A 20,000-nucleotide genomic window follows, 5' to 3' on the forward strand; every position below is an offset into this window, starting at 1 on the left:
TCTAATATAATATTTCTTCAACCTGTAATTAGTTGTCTCAAAAAGTTTTCAAGTATTAAAAAAAAGGTTTTAACTCAGTGATGGGAAAATCTATTGCTGAATCAGTTTTAGATTTTAAAAACATTTTTGAAAAATTGCAGATTTATTTTCTGGAAAAGTTTAATTATGAATTAAATGTTAGCTGAAAAGTTCACATTTCAGCGTGTCATCATGTTCTTTTTCTTCATCAGAGTCAGCTTGGACCCAGTGTATATGAGCTGAGCAGGCCAGAGAAAGTGCTCATCACTACCACTATCAAGTTTAGAAGCGATACAAGCGCTATTTGGAACACAATGATTATGCAAAACAGCTTAAGAAAAGTGTAATTGAGTTTGGTATAAATAATTTAAAGTAGCCATTTTCTCATTAAAATTTTTTTTTTATGTAGCTGTTGTTAAAGCATCAATAAAAATCAAATAATTGCTATTATTTTAAAAGTATTATCATTAGGAATTACAATTAGCATTTCAGTTGTTAAATTTTTTGTTTCATTTATTGCATTAATGTTGTAAACTTTGTTATTTTGTAAAATGTGTCAAGAGCTCTTTTTTTCAAGTGGAAGGTTTTATAAAAAAATTTATTAAAATTTTAATACCCTATTTTTAAAATGAACCAATGTCTAAAATTTAGTTTAGATTTTTAAAATTTATTTTAAAACACTTTACCACACTCAATGATAATTAAATAAAAAAAATGTTAGAGTAAACCAAAATTTACCCTGGGGATATAAGGAGAGCACAGTATTGTCAATATTTATTTTAACTATGTTTTGGTGCTCAATTGTAATGGTTTTGTGTTGTCTCATGCGACAGACAGTACATGATACATATCCTTCATGGTTATACCAATGATATAATGTTGAAAGGTAACATGGATGCATGAGTCTTCTTAAAAGTCTTTATTTTTAACATCAATCTCCTTAACTAATTTTATTTGTAGATTGTTATCATATATCAAATGTTACAAACACTTGTAATGTTTGATAAATGCAAATGTTTTATAAATGTTTGAAACACTTGTAATGTTTGATAAATGATAAAATTAAAGCTCATATTTATAAAAAATATTCTTAAAAAGTATTTTTGCTGTCCCACCAATACCATCAAGCAGTGATTTACCATAGCGTGTTGCAAAGAAAGACCATTTATATTTTAGAGCAAAATGTTTTCCATGGCGACATATATTTATAAAGCATTTGCAAATTGTACATTGACCACTGCATTCATCTGAAAAATAATGAAGTTTTTATTTCATGAGAAATATTATTTTTAGTTGTTAACTATTCAAATGATATAACTTATCTACATAATGCAGTAATTCATTAGAGATGAAACATATTGAATCACAATTGAGTACATTATATACTTTGTAACATTATATAACTTTTTATGTTGTAAGAATGAACATTAAGTTTTTTTAACTTATTTGTCTGAGTATTAATTTTATTAAGTAAAAAAAATTTGAATTAGTTTCACATGTAAATCAAGAATTTTATTAAGTAAAAAAATTTGAAATAGTTTCACATGTAAATCAAGAATTTTATTAAATAAAAAAAATTTGAAATAGTTACACATGTTAAATCAAGAGTTTTATTAAGTAAAAAAATTTGAAATAGTTTCACATTTAAATCAAGAATTTTATTAAATAAAAAAAATTTGAAATAGTTACACATATAAAACAAGAATTTTATTAAATAAAAAAAATTTGAAATGGTTACACATGTAAATCAAGAATTTTATTAAATAAAAAATCCGAATTGATTTCTAAATGCAGACATGAAAATAAGTTTATTTCTTAAAAAACTAAAAAAATAAGTGAGCTCAAAAAATAATAATAAATCCTACTTTAAATAAAATATGAAAAAATTCTTTTTATACTTTTGTTAACAAATTCCACAAATATCTGACATATTATATACATTTATGATTTTATCTTATTTAATTTTTGGTATAAATTGATGTTTATTAATTTTGATCATTAATTTCTGATGATAATTTATGATCAAAATTAATAAACATGATAATTTCATGCTAGCAGTTAATGCAACGTATAAGAACTTTACAACCCCACCATAAAAATGACACAAAATGTTAACTACCTACTGTCAAAAGAGGTGATTGGCAAAAAGTCAGCCATTCGTATATGCTCAGGTAACCCATGTTGCCCATCTCTATTGTATGGAATCCTAATAATTCACAAAATTAGAGCTCTTCTAAGACCTATTGTATTTTCTTGTGATGATCCCACTTTTCACATTAGGTTATTCTATAAAAATAGAATAACCTAATGCTGTAAAATAGGCAAACTGGGGTTCAAAAAATAATGATTATGTATTTCTATTATCAATTTTTTTTTTTTTTTTATTGCTTTTCTGAGATCATTTTTATTTCCAGATGTTTGGAAATTCAGAATATAGATTTAATAATAAAATGAGCTGCTAGATAATATGTATGCAGTTGTTCTTTAAAGAGTAATTAAAACAATGAAACTAAACTAGAAAATCATCTAATAAAAGCAAACAATAGAAATACTCTTAACCCATAGGAGGCGAGAATAGACGAGTTAAAACAAAATGAGGAGTACCATATACCCTCTCCCCTGAATTAGACCTAAAATTATATATATAGAGTTTATAATTTGCATATATTTTAAGTATATTTGTTTAGATTATAACTATCTATAAATATATTTAAAATCAAAAGCAAGCATTCACAACATAGAGATAATCTAGAAATGAACCACGCAACAAGAATATGTAGCGTACTTTTAGAACAAATATACTTTTTTAAGAATCTACTGAACAAACAGGGCTGAGGATTGGAGGTTACCTTTTTTCACTACCTAACTCTGTTTGGCTATAACAGCACCAACATTATTTACTCTTCATTATTTGAGCCCATGAGATGCATAGTGGTATAAGTTACTTTTTTCAATATTTTGAGTTATTGCCACCAATGGTTAGCATTTTGTTTATTCTATTACATGGCAGAGTGGTATAAGTCTAATTTTATCGATAATGATGATGGAACTGTTTTTTGTTATGCTCCTCACTAAACAGCTGTTTTTGTTCACAGCCATAGTGATATTAGTCAGACTTCTCAAAACTAGATATGAGTGACTTATACCACTATGCATCTCAGGGGCTCATTTTCAGTGTGTTTAATATTTGTGTTTCTTTTATACAAAAATTAATTTTTAGTAACAACAAGAAATATGCTTATATAATTTATTGAGAAAGTTTCATGAACAGGAAATATGCTTATATAATTTATTGGGAAAGTTTTCATGAACAGGAAATATGTTTATATAATTTATTGAGAAAGTTTCATGAACTGAACAGGAAATAGGTCAAAAAAGAATTAAGATTTTCTCATAAAATTTAGTTTGCAAATTTTTACAAATTGAGCTAAAAGTCAGTTCTCCTAGTCCTTCTTAAAATGACACCATTTCAATCTTACATGAAAGACATCTTTTCTCTGAAATATTAATGACAATGTTTTTCAGTTCTGCAGCAATTTGAATAATAATTTCTTTACATTCTCCTAAAAACATGAATGATAATTAAACTTCAAATATCAAGTATATTTATATGCTTCAGTGAATATTCGGTAAAAAAAAAGAAAACACAAACTGAATTGTTTGATGCACAACAAAAGCGTTAGATCATATTTCAATTACTCGTTATAACATAACCTACTACTCATAAGCTCTCTACTTATTGAAGATTTAAAAAGAGTTTAAAGTCATTTTTAAATGATAGTTATTAAATTTTCTTCTTTTTCCATTGTTTAAATTAAATTGTTCTCAGCAATTTATTTTAAACAATGGAAAAATAAAAAAGCTATATAATTTTTTTTTTTCATTATTAAATAACAAATTTTTTTTTTAAAAATAACAAACTTTTTAGGATTTTTTGAGGCAATCAATATATGTGAAACCGTAACCGTTAAACACTAAAATTTGCAATGAAGTTTTTTTTCATTTTCTTAAGTTTGTAGACCAAAAATCATTAAAAATTGAATGGCATGTCAAAAATTTTTTTTTGATTTGACACAGAATTACTCAGATATACGGAATAATTATACGCCTGCATCAGCTCATAAAATATTAGTTCATCGTGTTAAAGCAGTGTGTAAACCAAATTTTATGGTAGTGTGTAAACCAGAATAAAAATTTTATGTTTTATGAATTGCAAAAACAATTTAGTGATTTTAAAAGAGAAATACTGCAATGTCCGAGCAGTTAAAGAAAGAAATACTAAGGGAAGAAATACTACAATTGCAAGTCTTTCCGAGAAACTAAATACCCAAATCGTTCTGACAAACGAAATTCCACTGCCAAAATGCGAGCACGAAAAATTTACTCCCATATTTTACACCTAAGTTTTGACAAAATTAAAGGGTTGCATTTTGATGGACGACAAGACTTATCTTAAAAAAAAGAGTTGATGTTTTGTGATGTCATCATCTTTAACATCAGAAATTAATATTCAATAGTGTCTTTGAAAGCGACTTTTTTTACTTATTCGATCAAACGCTAAACTTTGATTGTTTTGGCCTGGCTTTTGTACTAAAAAAGCTCAATCCACTACACTGTCCACAGTTCTGGCCCATCGAAAAGTATTGAGGTATTTGCAAATGATATTTGCGTAAAACAGACATGACTAAAAGTCTATTATTAATCAATCTTGTCTGTTATTAATCAGTCTTATTAAAAGTCTTGCCTCCTAATAATTCAGTACAAAATTTGCTGAAGGCATGGTTAACCATAAGAAAGAAAATGACAAAAGTTGTGCAGAAGTTAACGGGAACCATCACCAGTAATGTACGATTATTTCTCAGAAATAAAAAAGTATTTTGAAACTAAAAGTATTTATATAATCTTTAATTTCTTAACTTTGATAAAAATTAAAGAAATTTGTAAAAAACTGTTACCTAAAATATTTTTGAAAAGATTTTCCTTTCTAATTTTTTTCGATCTCATGCTTTTTTCCTTGCTACTTAAAGGACAATTTGAAATATCCGGAGAAAGTAATAAAAAAAACACAAGAAAAAAAATGTAATTTATTGGTTTTAGTTAGGGGGCTCCAAGCCCCTTGTCAGTCGTCAAGATATCTTGCTCAGTATAAATGGTATTAGTAAACCATTTTTTATGTCAATTTTAATCACTGTGAAGAATAGTGTAAAAAATAATTTATTCCAGAGATAGTTACGTAAAAGAATGGGACCTTGTTACCTGCTTATGTATACGCAAGTTTTGTGGTCATAATGGAGCGGTTTATTGCGTTAGGGTATGTTTCAAACAAGTTCAAATTTTCATGTATTTTTAATTTGTTATTTTTTTGTGATTTAATTTTACAATTTTTTAAATTTATTTTTCAATTTAATTGTATATTTATACCTCTTATCTTATTTTGTTAATTTTACTTTTTCATTAGGCTTCTACCCAACGTGTTGTCACTTCCTCGGAAGATAGAACTGTAAGAGTTTGGGACTTGGTTCATAAAATACCAAATGTAAATATAAATATTTTTCAATTTAATAGAAATTGTTGATGAATAGTGGTTATAAGGACTAAAATGAGTTTTTGTTATAAAAAAAAATAATTTAATATTTCAGGTTGGTGAAGCGTCTGAATATAAAAATAACACCATCATACAATCGAAAATAATAAACGAATGCGAGTTGTTAAATTTGTCGTTTTCAGCACGCGTTGGAAGTTAGTCACCTTAAAATTTAAAAAGCGTCTCCTATATTTTTTCGATAAAAAAAATAATATTTAGATTTTTTTTATAAAACATTTTTAATAATTTTTGTTTATTTTTTAAAATTAAAAAATGCAAATTTAGAGATAGCGGCTGATTGATTTTTAGCTATTTGCCTGTAACAGAGACTTGTGACTTATCATTAAATTAAAAAATTATTCTTTGCTTTTAAATCTATTTTTTATCTATATATATTTAATTAGTTCAAATGAAGTATTACAAGTCATACCGCATAACACATGCCGCCAGTAACGTCACGAGGGAGCGGCCAACGGGGCTTGGCCCCAGGCACAAGTGGTTTTGAGGGCGCTAAATGAATACGACGATCAAAAAAAAAAGATATTTTATTCAAAAAAGGTATAAATGTTATAAAAATAATAAAAAACCCTTTTTAGTCATTTTGGTCCCGGGCGCTCATCACCCTCGCTACGCTACTGCATGCAGCGCCATATTCTATATGTTTTAGTGATAAATACGAATCTAATGAATAATATATATTTATAACTGTTATTTTAGTTTAAATAGTTTGTTACATATTTTCACATTTCCGCCATTATGCATAATGTAAAAAAATTAAATCTTAAGCGTTTTCACGTAATAATCTTGTTCGATCATGTGCAATAATGTTAGGGTTCTTCCATAAAGTAATATATGCAGTTATGGGGGAGGGAGTTACTCAAAAACTAAGGCCTACTTAATAAGTGTCAAAAACATACAAATGCGTAAAAGGGGGAGGGGTGTTAAAAACATTAAGTAGGTACGTAATTTGATCTCTCGTTGGACTATCTTTTCTAAAACTAACTTTATAGTAGTATGTGCTACTACTATAAAGTTAGGTACTGGATGATGTTTGATATTTCATTGTTTTCAACTGGTCATTCTCATGTGCCCTTTCTTTCAATTTCTTATACATGTCTTCTTTGTCCCTGCGCATAATTTATAGGAATTACATTCTCTCTTTCTTCGATAATTAAACTTTGTCTGATAGATAATATTATACTAATGCTATACAGCTAATAGTAACATACTTTTGACCTTTCAAAAACTTTTGAGCCAGCTTAATAGGTTGTAGTATAACTTTTAGTGTATCAATAACGGGTGACAACTAAAAAACGATACTGGATTTAAAGACACATATCTCTTTAAAGGAACAAGATTTTAAAAATAGGAAAACTGTTTTAGAAGGTATTTTTATTCTAGTTTTTAAATATTTTATGTTTTTATTTTTTATAGAAAAATGAATAAAAAAATAAATTCAAAACAAGAAGAGATTAGAAAACGTGTGTATGAATTTTATTTAAATTACAAAAATGCTGGTAAAAAGTTCATTTATGACCACTTTAAAGTTGAGAATATACCTAAAAGTACTATCTACAAGATAATTAAACGTGCTGAAAGTGAATCTGGGTACCAAAGAGTTTAAGGAAGTGAAATAAAAGCTAAAAAAATGACCAGGACAAACATTGAAAGGCTCAAATTCATGTTTAACCATAAAGACGGAGTTTCTCAACGACAGGCGGCTAAAAAGTTCAACTGTACTCAGCAACACATTAGTAAAACATTAAAAAAATATATATATATTAAATCAAGACAAAAAATGACGGTTCCAAAACGCTCTGACCAGCAAAAAGCAGCAGCTAGAACTAAGTGCAGTCGATTGTGTCAGAAATTCAAAAATCGTAAACCAATCATTGACGATGAGTCTTATTTCACGCTAAATCACTCCAGTATCAATGGAAATGATATATTTTATACTAGTGATGTAGAATCTACTCCATCTATAGTTAAATACCAAACAAAACAAAAGTTTCAAAAGAAATTACTTCTATGGATTGCTTTTTCTGAAAATGGAATTTCTCAACCTTATTTTGTACCAAGTGGACTGGCTGTAAATCAAAAAATCTATTTAAACAAATGTATTAAGAAGAGACTTATTCCATTCATTAATAAGTATCATTCAGATGGTGCGTATGTATTCTGGCCAGATTTAGCATCATCTCACTATGCAAAAACAGTAATCATGTACCTAAACAAGGAAAATGTGCATTATGTTGAGAAAGCAGACAACCCTGCAAACTTGCCAGAATGTCGTCCTATCGAAAATTTTTGGAGTATTTTGAAAGGCCTTGTCTACAAGAATAATTGGCGTGCAGAAAATCTTAAAAAATTACGTTCTAGAATCAAGTATTGTCTTAATAAAATTGATATTGAGCTCATACGGAGCCTAGCTCAGTCTATACCAGGCCTAGTTGATAAAGTCAGAAGAAATGGTTTAATTGAGAACAACTGATTATATATTTACAAACTAGAATAAGAATACTTTCTAGAACATTTTTCCTTTTTGTTTTATCTTACTTCTTTAAAGAGATATGTGTCTTTAAATCCAGTCTCGTTTTTTAGTTGTCACCCGTTATTGCCCACTCATCGTGGAAAATTACCATAATTTCCAGGGAAAAAATTAAAATCAAAGAAATACTTGTGTATATATTTATTATATTAGGATAATTAATTTATTCAAAATAAAAATATATCAATATCCACAAAGCTATTAAATGTGCACAATTTGACTTTAGAAGTCACCTAAAATATAGAAAAATGTAAAAGTCAGATCATAACTTTTTAAGCAAACTTAAAAGTTTCTAATACAAAACGCCAAATGCTCCCCAGTGGCTTGTAAAACGTGATTCAAAACAAATTTCAAATACTAAACGCTACTTACTCTTTAAAGATTGCAATTTAATTTATTAATAATTTTGAATAACATTCAGTTCTCGACGTAATTTAATTTATTATTTAAGAAATTTTGAATAACATTCAGTTCTCGACGTATTGACAAGTTAAGTAAGTTTCAAAATATTCTTACTATTTTCTTTACCCCAAAACTAATTTTTTTGTTCTAATATTTTTAATTTTTTTAAATTTAGAAACGCCGAAACATTGTTTTAATCATTGCTAATTCAGTAAAGAAATATTTTTCAAAAGAAAAAGCAGGCGAACAAGCCAAATGTTTGAAATGTCCAAATAAGACATTTGCAACATGTTCATAACATTAATATCAAGAAAAGGAACTTAAATGACAATCAAATTACTGGTTCAAGTAACTATGAGACAATCCCTGCAAAATCGAGTAAATCTATCGCATCATTTTTTTCTAAGAAACAGTCCTTAGCAGAGATGGTGGCCAGACTTGCGGCCGTTAATGGATTTTCAATTCATGGAATATGCCAAAGTGACTTTATTCGTCAAGTATTAAGTGGAAAACAATATCATCTTCCAATAGGTAAAAACTATGTGATGAAACTAATTCATGAATATTATGCTACGGCAAAAAAATGAATTTATTGTTAAAATAAAATCACATAAAGAAAAAGGTGGAAAATTTAGTCTGATGAATGGACAAGTTTACGCAATCGAAGATATTTGAATATCAATACTCATTTAATAAGTTATTTTATATTAATATCATTCAATAGTTATTTCTTAATCTAGGACTTAATCTAGTCAAAAGTTATTTTATATTTAATCATTCAATAAGTTATTTATTAATCTAGGACTGGTTAAAACTCATGGAAGCTGAACAGCTGAAGTAACAATGGACCTAGTTAAAGAGAAACTATCAGAGTTTGCTATTATCTATTCAGATGTTGTTGCATCAACCACTGATGTTCCAGTAATGATCAAATTTGGTAGATTATCTGTTTAACGATCTTTATGTCTGAGTTTTATAAAATGTTTCCAACGCCCTTCAACCAATCAAAATAGCTGCAGAAGCATTAGGTAAACGTGATGCAAACTTGCTAACAGCTGATGCTATTTTAAATTTTTTGTTTGATTTCCTGCGTAACAACAATGATGCAATTTCAGAGGAGATATTGCTAGCTCTGTCTCTTCGTACTAAAGAGCGAAGAAATCAAGATCTTGCGACTTTGATTAAATACCTCCAAACGCGCGATTTACATTCAACTGCTACTCCTGAGCTACTTTCATTTTCAGAATTTATTCGCAAATGACTAATATAATAGATTATTCAGTGAAGATGTCGATATTGGAATTGAAAGCAAATCCTCTAAAGAAAATAATTGCTTAACAGTTACAAACATTAAAGCAATAGCTATAAATGCAGCATGTAAACCTAAAAAGTGCGTTATAACTAAAGATTCTAACAATAACCTCAAAAAAGAATTTCAAATGTATAAGAATACTGGAAATATTACATATAATTTAAAAAAGCTGCTTAATGCCTTAACTTGCATACAGCCAACCTCAATAGAAAGCGTGAGAATGTTTTACTTGTCGTCTAATTTTTGCTCAAAACGAAGATCATCACTAAGTGACTCATCTCTAGACTGTCTCACAATTTTGAAAAGTTATTTCCTAACCAAATAAGTTTAAAATATGTTTTGTACAAGTAAAATTAATTTTTCTCAATATATGTATTACAAATTTTAGTTATGCATACTAGGATGGAGCAACTTTCTAAGCAAAAAAAAAAAAAAATGACTTGAATCGATGTCTATAAAATTTGGAAAACAAACTTGGACTCAAAAAAAGTAGAAAAAAATGCATTTTTAAATAATAATTTTATTAAATAAAGAATTTTTGCAAAAAAATATTTGCAAAAATATACCTAAATATACCTCGTTTTGTTAAAAATGTGGTATATTTAGGTATATTTTTTCTTTAATTTCTTTATTTTTAAATAAAAACAAATATTATTTCAAAATCAGCATATTATTCTGCTTCTTTTGAAAAACTTTCAACAGTATTAGGACCCGTCAAGAATATAGAATCCAAAGAGGTATCAAAAATTTTTAAAAACACTCCACCCTATTGCATATATATACAAATTTCGTATATACAATTTTGAAATAAAATAACATTTTAAAAATGAATTTTGTTTTCTTATTAAAAGTTAGTCTCGTGTTTATATACTTGTTTAAGAAAGGATTTATTCCTAAGAAATTACCGCGAATTCGGGAAATTATTTTTAAATTTTCCGCTTCCAGGGATCAAAAAATGCCGGGAATTGACACTCTCTAGAATTGTCTATTCGGGCAGCAAACTCCATTTGGACAACATCAAAACAACCTTGGAATCATTGGGCTATTGCTCTAATGTTGCACCAAAGTTAGTGTGCTGCTTCCCAGCTGGCAAACATGCGTTGGTAAAACGTTAGAACAATGTTGCGAGTTGCGTTGGTACAACATCGGTCGCCAACGTTGTTTTTATATCATTTTGGTTACAAATGCGACGTTGCCAACAACAAAAATTCAACGTTAACACAATGTTGTATTTAAGTTAGAGAAGTGTAATATTTTACGTTAATTCAACGTTGCATTTTTTCAGTTGGCACACCATTGCACAGTGGGCCAGTGACTGGACAAAAGTATAAAAACCAAAATCAGAATTTTGATGCCTAAATGGTGTCGAACCTATATAAAGAGATTATAAAACAATTTAAAACCGTTTATATACACTTACAGTTTTAATGAATATACTAATGCTGTGGTTGAAGTAAACGCAAATGTAAATTAGAAAAAAAAATTATTAAGATAAAAATGTTGTTTAAAATATCGATGGAAATAAATAAAATTTACATAAAATATTGCGCTTTTTAAAATATTATATTATAACTCTATATATTATCTAGATTTTAAAAGTTGTAAGACTAAAATTGGTATGTAATTAACATATTTATAGCAAATTTAAATATGCTTAATTTGTTATATTTTAATGTCTAACTTTTGCTTTTAATTGACAATACATTTTTTTTATTGCTACATCTTGCTTTTATACTCAGATATTTTAAAGCTTATATATGTTTGCTTTAATAATTTCATAAATCTGGCTGCCACTAGGCGCCACTTAGGTTTTCTTTTACGTTTGAACTCTTTTACCTAACAAAAAATCTGTAACTGCGCTCAAATAATATACATATATATATATATATATATATATATATATATATATATATATATATATATATATATATATATATATATATATATATATATATATATATATATATATATATATATATATTTATCCTAGTTTAAATTTTGTTCATATTTATTTAGCGCTTGTCAAACCAAATTGATTTAATAATCTATTTTGGCTTTGGCTATTCATTTTAGATGTTGAAATCCTGTTTTTATTAAGGCTTCATGAGTGTCACAAGAAGCAAAATTCACTAATTTATTTGACTCAACAGTCTTTCGTTTATTTATTTTGATTATGTTAAGAGATGGATTCAAAGTAAACTAACCGGTGCAAGGTTTATTATGAAGAATTCAGCTTGGCTTGAAAATAATTTTAATACCACATTAATGAAGGGTAGTAAAAATAAACAACTCGGCAGACCTACATTATCATTTCAAGAATCATCATTAAAAACAAAGAAAAGTTGCAACTTTGTCAACTTCAAATTCTTGTGAATTCTTGTTTGCTAAGCTTGTACTACTTATAGATTACATTGTCAAAGATTTTTGATGATTTTGAATGCATGGGAACAATATAATCATACAAATTTTAAAAATTCTGTAGACGCTCGTAAAATCTGCTAATTAGAAAAACTAATTAATTAAGCTAGAATACAATTTTTTTATACAGGAAAACAAGTTTATCTAGCAACGTGCAATAGCACATGTAATAACACTAGTTAATCATATTAAACTTAAATAAGTTTTGATTTTCACGAGCAAGGGTCTCATGATAAAACAGGTGCTAAATAGTGTACATAGCGCAAACAAAACATATGCAACTAATAAAAGTAAGTTGCTGCTAAGCAAAATTAGGTATCCATATCAACTAAATAAAAAATATATTCACGTTTTTTAAAATATTGGTACTTATATAAAATTTGGTAAACATAGCACTCGTAAAAATATCTGCAAATACCAAAACTAGATTTTTGCTATCCGAAATTTAGTATCCATAGCAACGAATTATAAAAATAACACCTTCATAAGAAGCGCAGACATCATATTATTACTCATCCTAGTTTTAGTCAATATAGCCCTAATATTAAATTATTTATGAATTTTGTCCAGTAAAAGTGAATTCTGGCCCACTGTGCATGTATGGCACAGCATAACTAGGAAAAAGTCAAAAATGGCAAAAACCTTAATTTAATAATGACAATAATAATCGATTTGGTGATACTTAATCCATTAATCATTATTATTCAAGATAGCTTAGGAAACTTTTACTTGACAAGTTAGTCAATATATGCAAATTATTTGATGATGATACTAAGGTTCTATTCAAGGCAATCTCAGAGAAAAGTAACCAAGTCTAAAGAAAGATTTAAACGTTCAAATGGACAGAAGACTGGCTTTTAAGATTTAATGTTCAAAAATGTGGAATAACGCACTATTAGAATACACAAGTGGAATGTTGGGTCGTGTGAATAAAGCTTTCGCCATATTGGATTGCCAAATAGTAAAATCATTTTAAGTGACTTTTATCCGTCCTCTTTTAGAGTTTTTAGTACTAGTTTGGTCCCCACACTTAAAAGTGACTGTAAAGTAATTGAAAGAGTGCAATATCGAGCCACCAAATCGGTTAAATCAATTTACTATATTACGAAAGCGTTTAAAAGTTCTAGGACTGACAACTCTAACTGAAAGGAGAGAAAGGGGGATATGATCCAACTATATAAAATCATGAGCAAGATAAATAAAACGAAAAACAACATAAAGATTGTTAAAAATCAAGTTAGAGGTCACTGTTTCAAATATTACGGAAAAACAACAAAAAAATCTATTAATAACTTTTTTTACAACAGATCTCCAAAACTATGCATTCAGAACTTGTGAAATTGTCCGTAGTTAACTTCTATAAAGCAAGATTCGAATGTTGGATGAACAACATTTGATCTATTAGGCTTTCATAGTATCATTTAAGGCATACTCACTCGCTTACCAAGCCAGTTACAGCAAAACTTACTAACTAACATCGTTCACCTTTGAGATGTTTTTCGTCGGAGGCTGTTTATAAAATAAACTAAACTTGTCAACGATGTAAATATCCCTCAACTCATATCTTGAGACGATTGTGGGGAAATTAGTTTGCTTCTAACTTGATCTTTTTCTCTTAACACAACCGTTCCTCGCCAGAAATAGTTCTAAAAACAACATTATGTCTATTTTCCCACCAATCAAGCCACTAGTAAACCGGGCCAACGACACGGATGGGGGGCACTTTTTTCTAAAAGCCTTTTTTTAAAAGTAAATTCTAGATATAGTGGACTTTTTTTAGAAATTGACAATTGTGTCTCTCCATTTTGAAATCTGTGTCGTTCGCCATGTTAAAGCCTTAAAATCCCCAGTGTTAAGTTCTTTTACTAAATCTAAAGCTTTCTCCCTAATGATGGGTCCACTAATCGGTACATTTCGTTTACGTGAGTTCATAAACCATTTATACACAGCTTTATCAACGGAATCATGCTTTCCCAAAGTTAACTTTTGCCTCTTTGCTCCAAATTAATCAGACTAATACTTACTGATTATATCTTTAAGCTTAATCCAGTAAGTTAAGATATTTTGAGGAACACTAAACGTTTTGCAACATTTTTTTTAATTAGTTCTTTTTCTAAATCTTTAAGGGCAAGATATTTTTCTTTGATTGTTAGAACTGTCTTATTTTGTGTATATGCCATTTGGAAATTTCTACCGTACTATGTTGCAAAGTGTTCGATTTTCTTATTATATTTTAATAACATTGTTTCGTTTGTTATACTTTGATAACGTTCCGTAATTTTACGTTTTGAAATGTAACAGAATGGTATCAATCGAAAAAAGCTTTGAATAACTGACGGGGGATTTTGTCAAGAAGAGTAAAAAATCAAATCGAATAACTGTAGGTTCGAATAACTGATGGATATTTGCTTGAGTTTGTTAAGGAAAATTCACGGGAAGATTGCTTCGATTATGTGGGAAATTTGAATAAGTGCTAGTTTGAATAAGCGGGAGTTTGTGTAAGTGCTAGTTTGAATAAGCGGGAGTAGTACATAGTAGTTTTGATACAACAAACTATCTTAAAAATCCATTGATTGTATACATTATGATTATAAGAGATATTTTCTTTAAACAGAACGTCATAAACATCACAGTCTGATGCATTTGGTTGTAGTGTGCATGCGTTGTTATTGGAAGAAAACCTTGTTTGAGAAGAAAACCTTGGATTGAGAAGATTAATATAGACTTGTTTTATTTGAGCTTTAAATTAGTTTGAAACGGAGCCATAAAGGCTATCTAAATACAAAACTTTTCCATCAATGCATGCAGTTGTCGTGTGAATGGTTGACGTGAAGAATGATTATTGACTTACAGGTGATTGCTTTGAACCCAGATCGTGTCTAAACTAGAAGGGTTGGTTGGATGTTTTTGTTACCAAGATGTATTGAAACTATTTTGTTGACCGCATCAATAATTCTGAATCAATATTCTTTTTTTAACTTGCAACCGATAAACTTTTTTGTCCAAAACTTCTATTATTATGTAAAGTTCGTAAAATCTTTGAACTAACTTATCACCCATTCGTGTGTCTTTGCATCTGTTAAATTTCAAAACTTTGTTACCAACTGCAAATGATTGAGCTAAATGTTTAATATCGTATCGTTTCTTCTGCATATTTTGTGCTATTGTGATGTTCTTTTTAGCTGTGTTTCTTTTTGCGCAAATTTCTTTAGTGAACTCTGACATTCGTAATCCTTGTTTAGTCAATTTTGGAACCCACATAAATCCTCTCTTGTCCGGTTTTTCAAATCAATTGGAACCTGAGTTTTAACTCCATACATAATTTCAAAGGGAGAGTACTTTGTAGAGGCTCGTTTATTTTTCAATTTTTTTTTATATATCTTTATTTTATATATGTATATATATATATATATATATATATATATATATATATATATATATATATATATATATATATATATATATATATATATATATATATATATATATACATATATAAAATAAAGATATATAAAAAAAAAATATTTTTTTATTTTGAAACTTGTAATGGTAATTTATTGTTTCTCTTGGCGAGCAATAGTTTTTTAACGTGTTTTATTTAGTTATTTTTTTTTAAACATTTCTGGAATCCTGCCGCCCTAGTCTGCATCAGCATGTACTTTATACACATATAAAAGATATATTAATTTCAATAACTTTCTTTCAATAGCATTTTTAATAACTGCAAAGTCACCAACAATTTCGGATTTAGTTGGCTACTAACTTGTACTAACTTTAAAACTATATTGGTAACCAATATAGTTTAAAATTTAGTATATATATATATATATATATATATATATATATATATATATATATATATATATATATATATATATATATAAAGATGTATATATATATATATATATATATATATATATATATATATATATATATATATATATATATATATAAAGATGTATATATATATATATATATATATATATATATATATATATATATATATATATATATATATATATATATATATATATATATACATTATATATATACATTATATATATATATATATATATATATATATATATATATATATATATATATATATATATATATATATATATATATATTATTTATATAGACATTAGAATTATTTCTCAAAAAAATTTTGAAAAAAAATGAGTTAATGGTGTTATATATCTCACAAAAATGTCTTTTTACTCTATTGAAAACTAAGTTATAAGTAAAGACCTTTTCGATCACTGGATCGCAACTTACCTCAGTAACACCTGAAATTTGTTTTCTCGATACCTGATAATTTTAGAAATTTTATTCTTCAAATAACTCACAACTTTAGTTTGATTAAAACTAGTACTCCAAAACAGTCACATAGAAATAACGTCTATATGAAATAACAGTTGTAAGAAACAAGAAGAAATGAACATGTTTTAAGAAGATGCATGTTTTCTTAATTTGAGAAGCAAATTACTCTTTTAAAAGACTGCAAGACAAGACGGAAAAATCTTTTTCTATTAAAAAAATATTTAAATATTTAAGAAAAATTTTATAAAGTTATTACAAAAAGAACATCTTTCTAAGATGCCAATGATGTGAGATGCTGTCGATAATATGTTGTGAGATGCTGTCGATAATATGATGTGAGATGCTGTCGATAATATGATGTGAGATGCTGTCGATAAAAATGCAAAGAAAAAACTTTTTTTTTAAAAAAAATTGAGGAACAATTTTCTAATGTCTATAAAACCTACCAGTGTAGAAATTAAACTTGCTTTTGCGACCGGACTTTTTGCAACTAATATAAGTTGTTAGGGTAAAAAAACTTTTGGATGTAATTTAAAAATAACCAATGATAATTACATACGTATTTTATGTATCATAAAGTAAAGTAATCTATAAAAACAATTGACTTTTCATCATTTAGTAATCAAGTATGTATAACATTTAAAACCAATGAATTTCTTTATAACTTGGTATATAATTTTTTTAACTTATATATGAATATGTCAAATTGCTCAGTTTGTTAAAATTTATTAAAATAATATTTCAAGAAAAGATATTTTAAAATCCCGTGTTCAAAATCGGGATCCCGGGACTAGATATATGTAGTTCTGAAATCCTGGGATACAGACCCTAAGATTAATGTGATGATTAAATTTCAGATATCATTTATTTTTAAAATATTTTATATAATTTATTGAATTATGATCATTTCTACAATTTTAGAAAAGTTGCTCAAAAAGTAAACATTTTCTGAAGTTGGGACTAAAATGTGTGTGTGTGTGTGTGTGTGTTTATGTGTGTGCATTTAACTATTTTTGCGAAAAAAGTCGTTGGAATAACTATGCGAATAAAAAGTTCACAAATAGAAATTTTTGCATAACTAACTTTTTGTTTTGTTCAGAAAACATGAAACATTAACAAACTATACAGCAGATAAATGATCAAAGCTACCAATAGAAAAGCTTCACTTCAAAACTTCATTTTTAACCCAAATTTTTATAATTATTTTTGGTTAAGGTATATAAAGGTAAACAAAAAAAACATAATTCCTAAACGATATTAAAAATCTAAATGCGTTTATTTATACAACGTTGATCAAACTTTTCGTGTTTTTTTTAACAAGTTCAGCAAAAATAATGAAGAGAATGAATAAGTAATTTATATGTAAATACATACATGTATCTATAAATATATATATATATATATATATATATATATATATATATATATATATATATATATATATATATATATATATATATATATATATATATATATATATATATGTATATACACATTCGCATATCTGGATATATTTTTGAACATTCAAATATAACTCTAACAAATAAAAATGTTACAAAATAAAGTATTAAAAATCGAATCTTTAAAATTAAACAATATTTACAGTGGGCCCTTTTTTAATGAACATGTATCACAAACTCTACAAGGATAATTCCAACCTCGACTAGGTACAGGAAGTCTGTTTTTAGAACAATCGTCACAAAATCCTTTTCCGCAACTTCTACAATGATGTTTTGACTGATTATTCGTAAATGGTTGTTTGCAGAGTGAACATTCTATTATATCTGAATCAGGTACCCAATAGTAAGGTCTCGCTGAATCAACAATATATTCTAGTGGTAATTCAAGAGTGCTGGTCAAATATGATAAAGTTGATTGGACAGTTTCAGTAACTTTTCGTGTTGTAACAATATCAGGAGGATGCCGGACAGGAATATTATTGCTGGTTTTAACAGACACCATATCTCCAGTTTCCAGCATAGGATCATCATCAATTGCTTCAAGCAGTTCACTGCATAAACAAAGTTTACTATACAAATAAATGAATAACAAGTAAGTATAAAAAAACTTTAAATAAATTTACCTTAAGTCAATATTTTCACCTTTCGCATTAGCTTGATCATCTAAACCAGACTTCTGAAAACAGGGTCCACAAACACGAACTGGAGTCTCACCCCAGCCTCTATCTTTACATGGAATTCGATGTTGAGTACAGTTATCACAAAAACCAAAACCACATGCTCTGCAATGGTGTTTTTTTTCAATATCATCAAAATCATGACCACATGTTTTGCATTCCTAATAGTAACAAAAAATATATAAAAAATGTTAAAAATTGGTAAGCAAAAAAATATTTAAATAACAACAATTATAAAATAAAAACATTTTCATTATATCAAAAACAAAACTAATAACAATTGCAACAACCCTCAAATTATCCTGTTGTCATTGTCCTGGTCATAACATGACCAGGACAACGTGACCAAACTGAACCTAGGCAAGTGATGTTCTTTAGTCATGTGAAGGCAACTTCAACCACGCTGATATTAAAAAACTAACATAAATGTTTTGTAAGAGTAAAGAAGCTTGTAAATCTTGAATGGTAACCTTCCTAGGTTCCTTATCATACCTGTTATACCAAACCATAATGTATAGAGACCAATGTAGATGTCCAACTATTATTATTATATTATTATAATCAAGATGACAATATTATTAAAATTGAGAAAATTTACTAAATTAAAAATTAAATATTTCATAGAACAAACTAGAGTTGTTAACCGGAATATTTCGTGCAATTCCGGAAAAATAAAATTCTTTCGGAAGGATATTGAGAATCAGGAATTTTTTTTTTCGTACCGAATTTTACGAAACAAAAAAACCCGTCGATGTTCATTTCGCAAATGCTACTTACGAAATGTCGCCTTTCGCAAGTTGAATTATGAAATAAAACTATTTTGCTACATACGAAAGTAGCGTTTACGGAAGTCGCACTTGCGGAACGAGTTCTTTCGCTCAACGACGTTTTGAAGTCTATAAAAAAATTTTGTTGGCCAAACGGACATAATTGTAAAAAATAAAATTTTTTATATACCGAAATGTTTATAATAAAACTTTATTTTCAGTATTGCAACATATGAACATTTTAAGGTTTTATTTTTTGAAATAATGATAAAAAACCAAATTTCTTTCGAAACGAAACTCTTTCGCACCGCAACTTGCGAAACAGTTCTTAACGGAAAAACACTCACGAAACGCGGCATATAAAAATATTTAATTACGTTTTATGAATCAAATACGTATAATTAACTAGGTAACTAAAATACTAATTATTATAAGTATAATAATATTGATAAGTTTCAGTTAGTAAATTTTTATAAATAAACCTAGACTTT

At 27.5% G+C, this 20,000-nt stretch overlaps 3 protein-coding genes across 4 annotated transcripts in view; 2 read left to right on the forward strand and 1 right to left on the reverse strand.

Moving 5' to 3' along the window:
* Positions 1 to 6,155, forward strand: part of LOC100214612 (F-box/WD repeat-containing protein 7) — a 38,038-nt gene extending 31,883 nt beyond the window's left edge. Inside the window, exons 11-14 of one of the 2 annotated variants that reach the window (XM_065805199.1) lie at positions 5,242 to 5,329; positions 5,477 to 5,554; positions 5,658 to 5,757; positions 6,007 to 6,155. In XM_065805199.1, the coding sequence (XP_065661271.1) occupies positions 5,242 to 5,329; positions 5,477 to 5,554; positions 5,658 to 5,757; positions 6,007 to 6,107 (367 nt within the window). In that variant the 3' untranslated portion in view covers positions 6,108 to 6,155. Of the gene's footprint in view, positions 1 to 5,241; positions 5,330 to 5,476; positions 5,555 to 5,657; positions 5,977 to 6,006 lie in introns of those variants that run through there. The other variant, XM_065805200.1, reaches the window with a different exon arrangement.
* A 1,245-nt stretch (positions 6,156 to 7,400) lies between these two features.
* LOC136085377 (uncharacterized) lies at positions 7,401 to 8,093 on the forward strand. The gene has a single exon (XM_065806678.1). It carries the CDS (start codon positions 7,401 to 7,403, stop codon positions 8,091 to 8,093), a length of 693 nt encoding a protein of 230 aa, XP_065662750.1.
* Positions 8,094 to 18,165: 10,072 nt separating this feature from the next.
* LOC100207485 (zinc finger FYVE domain-containing protein 1) overlaps positions 18,166 to 20,000 on the reverse strand; it is a 36,456-nt gene continuing 34,621 nt past the window's right edge. Inside the window, exons 9-10 of the mRNA XM_065805201.1 lie at positions 18,689 to 18,903; positions 18,166 to 18,616 (exon numbers count right to left, since the gene is read on the reverse strand). Of these exons, the coding sequence (XP_065661273.1) occupies positions 18,205 to 18,616; positions 18,689 to 18,903 (627 nt within the window). The 3' untranslated portion in view covers positions 18,166 to 18,204. The remainder of the gene's footprint in view (positions 18,617 to 18,688; positions 18,904 to 20,000) is intronic.

This window comes from Hydra vulgaris, chromosome 09 (genome assembly GCF_038396675.1).
Source record: "Hydra vulgaris chromosome 09, alternate assembly HydraT2T_AEP".
Lineage (NCBI taxonomy): Eukaryota > Metazoa > Cnidaria > Hydrozoa > Anthoathecata > Hydridae > Hydra > Hydra vulgaris.

Coding starts and splice junctions, on each gene's coding strand:
- LOC136085377 (XM_065806678.1), top strand. CDS start 7,401: ATGACGGTTCCAAAACGCTCTGACCAGCAAAAAGCAGCAGCTAGAACT.